The 13,651-nt window shown below is 36.9% G+C and overlaps 1 protein-coding gene across 1 annotated transcript in view; it reads left to right on the top strand.

Annotated features, from left to right (window-relative positions):
* The first annotated feature begins 1,795 nt into the window (after nucleotides 1-1,795).
* The window catches only part of PIK3R3 (phosphoinositide-3-kinase regulatory subunit 3), a 43,706-nt gene continuing 31,850 nt past the window's right edge, over nucleotides 1,796-13,651 (top strand). The window contains exon 1 of the mRNA XM_058178925.1: nucleotides 1,796-2,698. Within this exon, the coding sequence (XP_058034908.1) occupies nucleotides 2,593-2,698 (106 nt within the window). The 5' untranslated portion in view covers nucleotides 1,796-2,592. The remainder of the gene's footprint in view (nucleotides 2,699-13,651) is intronic.

Below are 13,651 nucleotides of genomic sequence, written 5' to 3' on the forward strand. Positions count from 1 at the left end.
CACTATCCTTCAGTACTATATAGCCATTCTTCCAAATATTGTCTTATGATCAAATCATGATGATTAGATTTTGAATTTTAAGGGACACAGCACTGAAATTTAACAAACCTCAATATCTGAATGGGGAGATCAACTTTATATATATATAAATATATATATTCAACTTTATATATATATAAATATATATATTCAGATTCTATGCTGGAAAGTATTTTAACTAGTATAAGGTGAACATAAACTTTTTATATTTTTGAAAATCATTAACATACTCTGCCAATTAATCACACTACTTGAATTTGACAACAATCCAAGCAGACAGCACTATCATAATGAGACCAATCCTACATCTTTAGAGTAACCCAACTGATGAGAATAAGATTTATTTAAAATAAGAATATCTCTCTGAGCAGTTGTATAGTCCCAAAATTTCTGTAAATCATCCAACTGTCAGTTACACATTAACTTTAATCATAATTCTGAAATACACTGAGACACTGGTGAGGGTCCATGTATTTATAAGCATGTATCATAAAGGTATAAAATAATTAAAGACTGACAATATTTTCACTTGACCAACCCTTGCTCTACACAAGACATACATTTAAACTTGAAGTTTGTTAGAGGTAAAAGAAATACCAACTGTTCAAAGCCTTTTCAACTTCAACTACTACCATCACTAGTCATGAAAACCCAATTGACAGTGTACTTTTCTCTTTGAAAAACCATCTTCCCTCTATTTATGCATTGAGATTTACTGGTATACCTGTGTGGATTGTTACACAAGACTTGAATAAAATACACTGAATCCTAGCTTCAGTTTTGATAATCATTCTTAAACTAAGTACTTAAGAATATTAAAGTGCTTAGTTATTAGCTTGATACCCAGTGGACACTTTTCACATTCTGAACTATCATATGTGCATCATTCAAAGCTATTCATAAAGTACACATGTCTAGAGTTTCCATATTTTACATCAGTCATTCAAATGATAGACTGTTGAGGGTAGTATCCCTCAACACTATATATATACACACATACTATCATATAGTATCGAGAATACACACAGAATTCCATACTGAAATATTATGCACATTCCAGGTTCTCCCTGTTCTTTGTGTATATTAAAGAGCTGTAGAGTCACCCATGCAACAGAACAGCATCATCATCTGCAAACAGTCCCAGCCCCAGCAGCAGGCACACAACCCCCAAATATTGTCTATATAACCAACCGAAAATGCAGGAAATACGTGGTGAAAGATAAAACCTACCATTTACTTTGCTACGCGTTGTCAAATCATGACAGGAATCAAGTGGACCCTTTGGGGAGGGGGGGGATTTGCATCTTTTGTGTGCCGTCTGAGAAAAAAATGGGGGGGAGCGGGAAGAAGGGTCTCCTATCTCTGAATATTCTGGCGGCTTTACAGCTGAGCGGGCGGGGGGGGGTATACATTCACATGGCGCAAACCGGTGATGGAGGGGCATCTGCTCCAGCTGGAGGCATAGCTTCCTCGCACCACTGCCACTTGCACTATATATATACACACATATATATGAAATCTCAAAAACAATTAGAGGTAAAACTGGAAGCCGACTCTCCCCGCTTTCTAGCAGCTTTTGTTTCATGGCACGGCCAAGGTACTTCGCCAGAAGCATCAAAAAAAAAAAGAAGAAGAAAAGGAAGCCCTTCGGCTCAATCTCCAGCCCGAGCACGAGCGAGTTAAACCGAGGGGGCGTGGCTTCGCTCTCGCTTGGCCCTCTCTTTGCCCACCTCGGAGGCGGAGCTTATCCCCGGCATAGAGGCGGTTAGCGACGGTTGGGGCCCTGGGTGCCTCTTTAAAATGAAACTGGCCGGGGTTGGGAACAGCCGAGCAGCAAAGTGCGCGCGCGAGCTGAGCCTGGGCTGGCTTGGAGCGAGAAGCCGGTCAGGAGCCGCTGCTTGCAGCAGTGAGCGCCGCCGAGCGCTGGGGCTTCGAGGGGGACAGAAGCGTCGCTGAACCGGCGGCGGTGACGGCGAGCTTTGCCCCTGAAGGGGTAGAGAAGCGAGGCGTGTCTGCCCGCCGGGGCTGCCTTGCTGGCTTTAGGGAGCACCGAGAGGGTTTTGTTATAGACCTGTCTTAAAACTTTGCTTTTTAAGAACAAGCCCCCCCCACGCCCCACTCTCATCTGCTAACTGCCTCCAAGCAGCTCCGTTCCCCCAAATTTCGATCTCTCTCATCTTAAAACATTCTCTCTTTTTGTGTCTGTGTCTACCCCCCCATCTTTTATTTTGGATCTGCGGAAGAAGCTGAAATAAGCGGCTCCGTTCCCTCGAAGCAAAGGGGGAAATTGAAAGAGGGGGACATTTCTTTTGCTTCCTGAGAGGGGAGTGGTTTTCCTGAAGAGGAAGCCATCGAGCTATTCTTAAAGAAAGTTTCTTCTCTACCCCCTCCCGGTTTTTTTCCCTCTTTCTCTCTCTTTTTTTGTACATGCTTCGGGGGGCTAGGCTTTTTACTTCGTCCTGTGCCAGACTTGTATATTTTTTTTAAAAAAAGTAAAGAGTCCTGGCAAAGAGAGCTCCCGAGCGATCGTCGCCCACCTGCCTGTTTGTCACAATGTACAATACAGTGTGGGATATGGATCGCGATGATACGGACTGGAGAGAAGTGATGATGCCGTATTCCACGGAGCTGATATTTTATATCGAAATGGACCCTCCAGGTAAAGAGCAGTTTTTACTTTGCGTTCAGGTTTAGAGTCGTGGTGCTTTTTTTTTTTTTTTTGCCCCAGTGTCAGCCATCTGCAGAAGTTCATTGTTCTCTTTTCCCCAATGGTGCAGGCTTTAGCTTTCCTTTCTGAAGGTGAGGGGGGGGACCTATGCTCGAATGGAAGTCTGTAAACTTTTGCTCTTCTTCTATTGTAGTGACCGTTTTCAAAGGACTATATTTTGTAAAGGTGGAAAACGCTCTAAAATTCCAAAATCTAGGGCATCCGGTTTTCCTAAATCCTTCAAAATTCGATTTAGTGGATTTATTACCTAGATTACATTATAATCTAACCTGCAGCCTTTTTTTAAAGAGTTGGTTGATGTGCCAGCTAACTAAATATTTAGTTGTAAACATTTAATATTGCTTTTTTCTAACACTTTCTGTTTTTAGTTTTCAATTCTATATTGGGTGTTCTGGGCAAAAAATAATAATATCTGGTATCTAATTTGAAAATCTGTCCCACTAAGTTCATTGGGCTTTTAAGACCAAGTAAGCATGCATATCATCACAGTTTAAGTATCTTAGAACAGTTAAAGGCATTATAACATTTAATGTTGAGTATTTCCATTGTTTGAGAACTTACTTTGCTCTCACATAGTGCTTCTTTTGTGCCTAGGAAGGAATAAGATACAAGAGGAGCCAGAGGTTGGTAATGTGTTTAGAATTATGATTGTGAGAGTTTCACAGTTCTTGAAGCTTCCACTTTGGTGAAATCCTCAATATGAAAAATATATCTCTATACATTTTCTTAAATATCATTTTTGTTTAGGAAAATACAATATTGAAATAAATTTAAATAGAGAAAACATTCTTGCCGTTACTTGGTATTGCACGGGTGGTGCAGAGGGGGGGTCATTATATTGTAAAGCAAAAGTAATAACAGAAATCCTTGTGAAGCAGATGTAATAGCATTATACTATAGACTTTAACCATGGTGATGATGCTTGTTTCTCCTTCATTCATTTCTCTGGAGAAAAGTATTCAGTAGGTTACTAAGAAAACTTAATTGGCTGAATGCATGTTAATAAGAGAATTTTCAGGTATCCAAAGTTTATAAAATTAGTGCTTCAATATTTCAGTGAGTTTAAGCCTCTGATTCTTATAATAAATTTTCTGGGTTTGTTTTTTTAGAATAGTCTTTTATACACTGAAAAACTCCCACTCTGATTCTTTCATTAATATAGTATTATAATCTCAGTGTTTGAGTCCCATTGAATTAAGAAGAATTTTCTTAAAAGTAATCGTATGTAAGAATTCTGCTGATAACTAAATGTACTTAGTTTTTCACTGATTTCTTACATGCCATGAACTTTGCAGGCTATTATCTTTGTTTTATTAATATTTGGAATTTGATAGTTGTGGTTCAGCATGGCAACAAAATTAGGTACTATAGCAGTTTAGGATAGCTCAGACTGTCAAAACTCTAGAAATTTATATTTTAAGACATTATTTTTAATATATCACAATGCATAACTGAGATCTGCAAATGCATCTAAGTAATCCAACAAAGCTAAAATTCATTGTAAACCAGACTGTTACATTCATAGTCTTTCTGGGCTACTAGTTTTTATAACCTAGAGAGAGAAAAAAGTTGTATTTCTTTGAAATAAAATGCAAATGAAGCAGATTCTGCATGGGATAATTTTGCAGTGTGCACTTCAACTTGAAGATGTCTTAAGGGATAATACAAGTTTAGATAGCAGAATGTAACAGCTGGTAATGGAGAGTGGCATTAAAGTACTAGTTATAAGTTCATATTTTTAGCTGAGAGCAGGTAATACTGCTAAGAATAGACCAAGCAAATGATTAGAAAGATTGTTGCAGTTCTGATAGGCAGCGTGGTATATCTGTATCTATAGGTGTATTCTTAATGCCCTTCAACTCCTTATGCTCTCAATTTTTTAGATTGCTTGAATTAAAAATGGGGAGCTGGCACATTGTAATGTGAAGCTCCAGCCTGTGGCATCATATTTGTTTAGAATAATTTCTCTGAGCTGAGTGGGTATTCAGAGGACTAGTAAAAATGATAGATAGTACAGCTCAGTGCTTTGTTTGGAAGTTTGCTCACCTGTTCAGGAAAAAAAGACAAAGATAGGTTGGATGGATAGAGAACATTCTGGGGGATAGAGGAATAGTGTGGAGAGCAACTTCATTTCTTTCTGTTCTGGTAAAATATATGTTGTGTGGCTGATTATGAACAGTGTTACAGTTAGCTATTTAATGAATAGACAAACTCCCCACCCATATTAATCATTTTGTGAACATGTCTATAATATGCTCTCAGAAATTTATTTTTCCCCAAAAAGTTCATTATGATCCAGTTATTTGGATTTAAGCATTTGTCTGTTGAATGCAAGTCTTCATTTAAGCTTTAATTTAATAATACTTTTATTTGTGAATGTAGAGCTGTATTATTTTTTTCAAATATGAGATGCTTTGGTGGGAGGGGAGCTTTTGTCAAGAAGGTGTTTCATTATAAGGTATATAACTGGACCCTAGAATCATGTACTCTGTTTTACTGATTTGTTTAGAAAAAAGTTTGTGATTTATAACAGAATAGTTTTACTAAAGCTTAACATTAGACTTCTTCAGAAAAAAACACTATATTCTGCATTTCAGAGGACTTTGTTGAGTGTTTACTAAATGTTTGAATAGTTAATACCAGCAAGTTCATGGAAAATGAGATGCAGATCCTAAAAGGTTTTTTTAGGTGGATAAGTCTGATAAAGAGAAATAAAAACTAAATGCATAGAATAGAGAAAATAATATTCGAAGTATTCAGAATGACTATTTGTGAGAATAGGATATTTGTCTGTAAATTATCCTTTAAAACATGCATGTTGAATCATTTAAAATTAAAACTTTTTAAAGCACAGTTTAAACAGATTAATGCAGCACATGAGTGGAGAACAAGGACACACTGAGTAATTCCACCCCTGATGTCTTGGTTGAATAATTGTTCCTCTGATACCTGTATGTATGATGCAATCATGAAAACCAGAAAAAGCCATATTAGGGGTAGACAATTTGAAATGGCCCCATTTCTCTGCTTGATCATTGCCATCCACTTCAGATAATGCCGGACTAGGGCTTTATTGGATTTAAATTAATATAGTTAAGACAACTTCATCTTTTTTTTTAAAAAAAAAACAAGTTTATTATAATGTTCCTTATTGTTGTTTCTTCTACCATTCTGTATAAATTGTTTGCAAAATGCAAGACTGAAAAAATGTAGGCCCAATAGTAGTTATTTCCAGGATTTTTCTAATAGGTGAAAACTGTTGTGTATTTTAATTGAAGATTTTGAGGATGAACAACAAATCCAATGGATCTAGTCCTGATAGAGAAGCTCCACTCATTTCAGCGGACTAAAAAAATGCAGAACTTCAGAACAGCAATCTGCATTGCTGATGACATAATTTACTTATTTACAAAAGCAGTATGCCATTTCAAGTACTGACACTAAACAGCTTCCTACAGTACAATGAAATAAATACAGTAGAATACAAACATAATTATTGAATGAGAAGATCAATTATAATATTAAAAAAGTAATAAAATCTGTTATAAAAACTTACCAGGTAACACACCTATAATTTAAACATAGCATAAAGCTTATTCCATAAAAACTACATGAAACAGCAGTATTTTAACTTCCTGAATTTTAACAGGAAGGGAGCTGTTAAAATTTAAAGGCAAAATGTTCCAGATGTTGAAGGCCATCTCAAAGGAGTAGCATTTTGGGGAACCTATCCCACCTCTATCCCAAATGGCAGGGAATTATAATTTCAAATCTGCTTGTTGAAGTCAAATGAGCAGATTTTACATGATCTGTAAAAGTTCAGAACCAAAGCCATATAAGTCACTAGACAATCCATGACCCATTGGATTATCATTTCAGAGATATTTCCTTATCTAAATAGAGAAACAGAATTACAAGAAGAAAAAAAACAATGGGAATGGAAGCCACTTTTGACTGCTTGCTAGCTTGTCTGCAGCTGACTGCCCTAAAGCAGCTGATGTGGGAGATTCCTTCCCAATCTCCAGAGAGCTAATGTGGGACTGACATGATCTCCAGAGGCGGACGGAGGACCCAGTTCACCTGGCCTCCAGAGAATTAGGGTGGGACTGATTTACTGAATCTCTGGGTGGCGACAACACAGCAGCACCGAAGCAATTTGAGCTTTGTCAAATTTCAATTCTGTGGAAGTCATGGTCCCAGATTTCAAATGCATTCTATACATTAACTCATTTGAGGTACCTTGATTCTAAAATTGTAGCTGTATGATGCACTGTACCACCTTATTAAAGATTACAGACATGAGAATTTGAGTAGTGCGTAGATTAGATGGTACTTGGAAGCAAAACTGAAGCCAGTGTAGTTCCCATATTAAAAATGCAATGTGGCGGTAATAGCTCTCCTCTACTAATTATAAGCAGTTGCATTTTTTACCAGCTACAGTCCCTGATCCTCAAAGCTAGTCCCATACAGAGTGAACTGTAGTAGCCCAATTACAAGGTGACAGGGATGTAAAATATTGTTACTTATGCTTCCCATTCCAAGAACAACCTCAACTAACATACCAACTGAAGCTAGCAAAGGCTTTCTTGCTCATGGTTTAAGCAGGAGCTTGCTGGAAGTTCAGGAGGATTTCTATTGCAGATCATCTCTTAGGGAGCGTCAAACCTGCCCAGAATTAAAGATGGAATGGAATACATACATATGTACATATGTGCTTATTAATTACATATCACCCAATGCCAGCTGATGACCTCTCTAGCAAGTTCATGTAACTATTAAACAATGTGAGAGAGATCTGAACTCTAGATCACCCCACATTGCAGTAACCAAGAGCTTGGCTTCTCTTCTACCATGCTCCTGACTGAAGCCCCTCACTTAAGAAGGAACAGAACAATGCCTCTGATCCCAGCTAGTGGTATTGAAGGCTGCTCAGAAATCCAGGAAGACCAAAGAGATTAGGCTTTTTCTCTCCAGATCCAATCATAAATCATACACAGGAGCAACCAGTGTAATTTCCATCCCATGTCCAGGTGTGACCAAAAGGGACCCTGCATTCTCTATGATCTCTGCTGATGACTTCCCTTAAAAGAGAAGATAGGGAATGTGACAGAAGCTGTCCATCTTTGCTGTATGAGGGAAGCTTCTTGAGGAAATGTTCAGTCTCCAAGTGATGGTGATTGTTTTTAGGTCAGGTGTATTCAACCCTTGTTTTTAATGAGCATTACTTTAGGCATACCACATTTTATCTTCTGGAGGTCTTTCAATATGAAATAGAATTTTGTCAACGAATACAATTTGCTCAGAGGCAATTATTGTAAAAATCAAGTATAGTTTTACAGTAATTACCTAACTCCCATTCTCCACTCTCTTCAGAAGCCGGAACCCGCTCAGCAGTCCAGCACATACACCCCCACCCCATTTTTAGTGTAAATATAACATTTGTGTCCTACTAGCATTCACTTACCTGATTAGTCTTTGGATGGGAGACCACAGGATATATTTGAGCTGCAGACTTACATGTAGAGTAAAAAAAAAATTCAAGAAGAAAACAATGCCAAATAACTTCTATATTGTTTGCCAGGAAAACTGTATGAGCATGTCTGTGAAGTCACCAGGAACTGAATTTAAGAAAAAGCTTTGTTTAGACTAGAGGGATCTGTAAACTAGCTCTCTAATCCCACAGAAATTAGCCATGTCTGTAGCAAATCTAACATAAACAAACTAACCTTTTCCCAGTTGTGTTCCTCTACAATTAGTATGTGAAAGTAGAGACAATGTGAATATGGCTTCCAGAAACTTGTGATAACCTTACCTTTAATTCTATTATATATTTAAATAGAGGTACAACCTATCTTTTCTCAAAGGTTCCTATACATATAACATGTTTGTCTAAATTCAGTATTGTCTTTTATTGTAATTGAACTTTCTGCTAATATTGTTTTCAGTTTTTTTTAAATAGTAAGTGAAATGATAGACAAATATTTTAAATAGTATAGAATAAATGTATGGACCTGATATAAATTGCCCAACTATCTTGCTTCATTAATATTTAATAAACGGAGTCTCAAATAATGTTTTGGTTGTGATTATTAGTATCATAAATGAGAACCACCAGACTTACAAAATAGGGACTAACAGTAAGTTTAAATATCTTTTTACATATTAATAGCTGCAATTTTCAATCTTTTGGTCAAAAAATTACTGCCATTTAGAATGATGGGATATAATATAGGCTGTTGACTTTTTTTCTATAGCCTTCATAGATAATTTTTAACTTTGACATTTTATTTTAAATAGCTACTGTATTTTGCAGCTCTTGAAAAATCTTCAGAGGTACCAAAACATATTGATTATTGATTAAAAACACTACTATAGCTTAAATGTAGAGTTTAGAAGCTTCTTGTTTCATCTTACATGTTTGTATTTCTTCAATTAAAAGCTTTTTAAGAACTGCAAATACTATATGTGCACATAGTGTTAGGTAGAATTAGGAGTTTCCCCAAATAGTCTGTAAGCTCTGTAAACAATGGCGCCAGCTAAGCTTTAAGAAGGAAGTTGGGTTTATCTTTTCTCCTTCCTTCTCCCTAGAGGGCACAACCACATTCCGGAAGCTTCAGTGCTAATCTAAAATCATCGCTTTAAACAAAAGAAAATGTCCATATTAAAAACAGAGGTCAGTTTCCTCACTCTTAGAAGTTCAAGTTTGCTCCATTTGAAGTTAAAGCCTCTGGGGTTTTCAGCAAACCAATCTGTTTGATGCTCAGTTGTCCATAGTTTGCAGAGATGCTAGCTCCTCCAAGAGAGATATGCCTTCTGAGGGAGGCTCACAGATGTGCAACTCTGTTTGTTTGGCTGTTAGCCATTAATTTGCAAAGTTGTTAATTATTCTCTCACAACATGAAGCTTCTCAGTATCTTCCAGCTCTCCTCCGCTTTCCTGTGTTTCTAGTAGTTAATTTGGCCCTTGAAACAAAAATCTTATCTCTTCTAATCCAAGGACAGAGCTGCTTGTAAGTCTTTCTACAATGTTTCCCTTCCCTCATAATCCTTTTTATAAAGCACAGCTAGAAGACTAGCTGATTCATTCTATCAAAACTTATTTTCAAATCCAGATGAGAAAGCTGGTGCTTCTTCTCTACCACATCATCTTTTCCTTAGTTCCCAAATAGCCTAGTGCAGGGGTCTGCAAACTTGGCTCTTTTTAAGACTTATGGGCTTCAACTCCCAGAGTTCCTCAGCCAGCTTTGCTGGCTGAGAAACTCTGGGAGTTGAAGTCCACAAGTCTTAAAAGAGCCAAGTTTGCAGACCCCTGGCCTAGTGGTATGAGCTACTGAAGATTAGTATATCGGAGAAGAATGTATCAGCTAAACTTGTCTTTGGAACTTGGAGCATTTTTTCATTAGATTTGTTACAGGGTTTTTTGAGATGTGTTTCTTTTGAAGTATGGATTGCAGGTCTATTGGGAGGTTTAGCTACTTTCAATAAAGTTTTTATCATTAATGGCAGCACCTTTCTCTTTTAATTCAGAACAAATCATATTTCATTACTTGGGTCATGCGTAGTGTTGAACCAATGGGGTTAAAGTGCTAAAGACCAATGCATGAGCTGTGGATTTGTTGATTGCATGGCCCGCAGCCATCTCAGAGTCTCATGGCTAAAGGGCTTTCATTATTCTACCAATAATTATTCTACCACCTACTTAAATAGCTATGACTTCATAATAGAGTATGTAATTTCTCATGTAGTAACTTCTGACTGATCGCCATTAGGTTGTGCCTCTGGGTGGCACCTGCTCAAATCTTCCCACTTCCAGTGTGTGCATCTTCATTAAAATATAAAGAGCTGTGAAGAATTGGGCTGTTTAGTATTGAAGCTTGAGCAAAGATGGATTTCAAATTCTGAACATTTTTTCACACATCCATTGCACTTGTGTTGGTTTTGATTTATGAGTTGAGAAGAGCATTTTACTTGAGAATTAAAGGATGAAACTGCCTATACCAACCACCATTCTCAGAAATTTCCAGATATTTAATAAGCCAGATTTAATTTGATGGCCATCTTCCATGTATGAATATTTCATAATTTAGACCCAGTACACTATATTACACTGAGAAGACCTTGTCAGTTGTGCTAGAAAGAAGCAAAAGAAATACTTTTATGTCCAAGATGGAAATAATTTAGTATTTTACTCCAATAGCATTTTCTGTTGCCTCTTCTTTCTTATTCTCATTTGGTCCAAAGTTTCCTGCATTTTCAAAACATATTTTGTAATATTTGTAATAGGTTTGGGATTTTTCTCTCAGCTGCCTTTGACCATTTGGAGAAATTTTCTGATGTCGTTTGTATAATAATTCAAAAGGGAAAAACACCTATGAATGCTTTTGGTACTTCTCAATAAGCAAATGAAAATAAAAGCCACCTGTGTCCGTTGAAGCTGATTCTGATAGTGTACTTTATAATGGTACTGATTTCTTGTACTCTATTTTTTTCTCTATTTTTTCTGTAAGCTGCTCAGAATCACCATGAGCAAGTAGGCAGCCATATAAATTTTCCAAAATAAATAAATAACATAGAGGAGTTTTATAACTTGACTAATAAAGTTTTTATTATTGGTAATCAGTTCCTTCCACATTCTAATCTGCAAGAACAATGCAAACAATGCCAACCACACTGCCTGCACGGACTAATTCTGATACCTAATAACATAATTACACAGGCTAACAATAAACTTGAACCCTCTTTGACTTTTTCCCATTATGTCCATAGCTTTTCAGTGAAAGGCAACAACCATCACTGGGGATTTTATGTAGTACTCAAGACTGCACTACTTCTGCATTGTTTGCAGAAATTGTCTATCACAATTGTCTATCACAATTATCAGCTGACATCCACAAATCTGCCCAGGCACCAAAACATGGTATAGAGACTATATAGGGAGTTGCAGTTGCGAGTTGAGGGCCGTGATAGCTCAGGCTGGTAAGAAGCCTGTTATTAGAACACAGCAGCCTGCAATTACTGCAGGTTCAAGCCCGGCCCAAGGTTGACTCAGCCTTCCATCCTTTATAAGGTAGGTAAAATGAGGACCTAGATTGTTGGGGGGGGCAATAAGTTGACTTTGTAAATATACAAATAGAATGAGACTATTGCCTTATACACTGTAAGCCGCCCTGAGTCTTCGGAGAAGGGCGGGATATAAATGTAAATTTAAAAAAAAATTTATATAAACAAGAATGAATGAATGAATGAATGAATGAATGAATGAATGAAATAGGCAGACATAGTTATATACATAGACATTGCGATACCAGGGAGACTCACTCCATCTCTTCTTTGACTCCAAGGGTCAGACTGAAACTTCTTCTGTGGTGGTCCAATTGCCCTCTTCTGTTCTTTGTACCTTCTGCATTTCCAAGGTTTCTCACTTACAGTTTTCTGTGGATCTTCAAGTGCATTGAACAAGTGACACATTTGGTAATAACTGAGAAATCAATCTGGGGGTCATTAAAATTCTTTAATAAGATACTGTGTTCATAAAGCAATTTGGGATTCCCACTCTCAAAGAAAATCCTTTCTCCAACCTCTGCTGGTACACTCACTATCATATAAAGTCAGGACTCTTTGAATTCAAAATCTTTACACTTTCTCTTGGGAGAAACAATTTTAACAGAAACCTATCCCTGATAAAACTGGAAACAGCCTGTATCTAAAAATGCTTCTAATGACACTTGGCTGTGGTGACCACTGTTTGATGTTTAGTTTCTAAAAGATTAGGTGCATCATTTCATTTCACATAGTGAACATTCTTTTTTTTAAAGGTTACAGTCCTGTCTCATACTTTAATAAGGCATTATTCATTGTTTCAGCTATTTAACCTCTTGCTCCCTTATCAGAGTAGTGTTTAATATGTTCAGGGATATTCTTAGTCAGTCAGATCTTACAGATTTGAGTCATGTATCCTCCTTTTCTATAATAATTGTACATTTCTTCCCATTTCTTGGCTTGCGATTTTCTTTTAACCTCCAAGAAGTTCCTTTTCTTCTAGAAATCTTTTCCTTTTGAGGTCCAGTTGTGGTTGTTGTTTTTCCCTATAAAAACCCCTAGGATTAGACCTGCCACCCTTGCCACCTTGAAATCTTCAGCCAGTTTCAAAGCACAGGTACAGCTATTTGAGTGTATTCTGAAGCATGCTGCCATATAGCCTCCAATAAAATGGGCGCAAATTGACAAGAGAGCTAATGACCTTCTTCACCATAAGATAGATAGATAGATAGATAGATAGATAGATAGATAGATAGATAGATAGATAGATAGATAGATATTGGTTCTATCAAAGTATTTGTTGTTGAAAACTCATCAATTGAAAATTAGTCAACATAGATTGATCTTGCTGGATTAAAATCAAAAGTGTATATAGATGCTTAAACCCCTCCACCACAAGTCGAAAGATTTACATTTTTTTAAAAAAAGAAGTATCCATTTTGATGAAGGAAAAATCAAATCTGTGACGAAAGTTCATTTTTAGATCAACTGAAATGTTATGATTTCATCCATTTAAGTCTTCATATTGCACATCTGCCTGCCAAACATACCTAAAGCATGCAGCAACATATTCTCCCTATCCCCAGATATTACCAAGCATGATTAGATAATTTCATTCAACAGGTGTTTTTTTATAATATGCAAAGTAAAAGGTAAGGGTAAATTTTCCTTTAATCCTTTACCTTTGTATTAATGAACTGTTCTGTGTTGCATTAGATGTTGGTATATGGGGACCTTGGTGCTCTCTGAGCCCTTGCTGATAATGTTACCTAATTTGATGATGAAATGTCTGCAAGAAAACAACCATGCTAAGAGAGCATCAAGGACCCCACAGTTCAACCCTGAG

This window comes from Ahaetulla prasina, chromosome 3, assembly GCF_028640845.1.
Source record: "Ahaetulla prasina isolate Xishuangbanna chromosome 3, ASM2864084v1, whole genome shotgun sequence".
Lineage (NCBI taxonomy): Eukaryota > Metazoa > Chordata > Lepidosauria > Squamata > Colubridae > Ahaetulla > Ahaetulla prasina.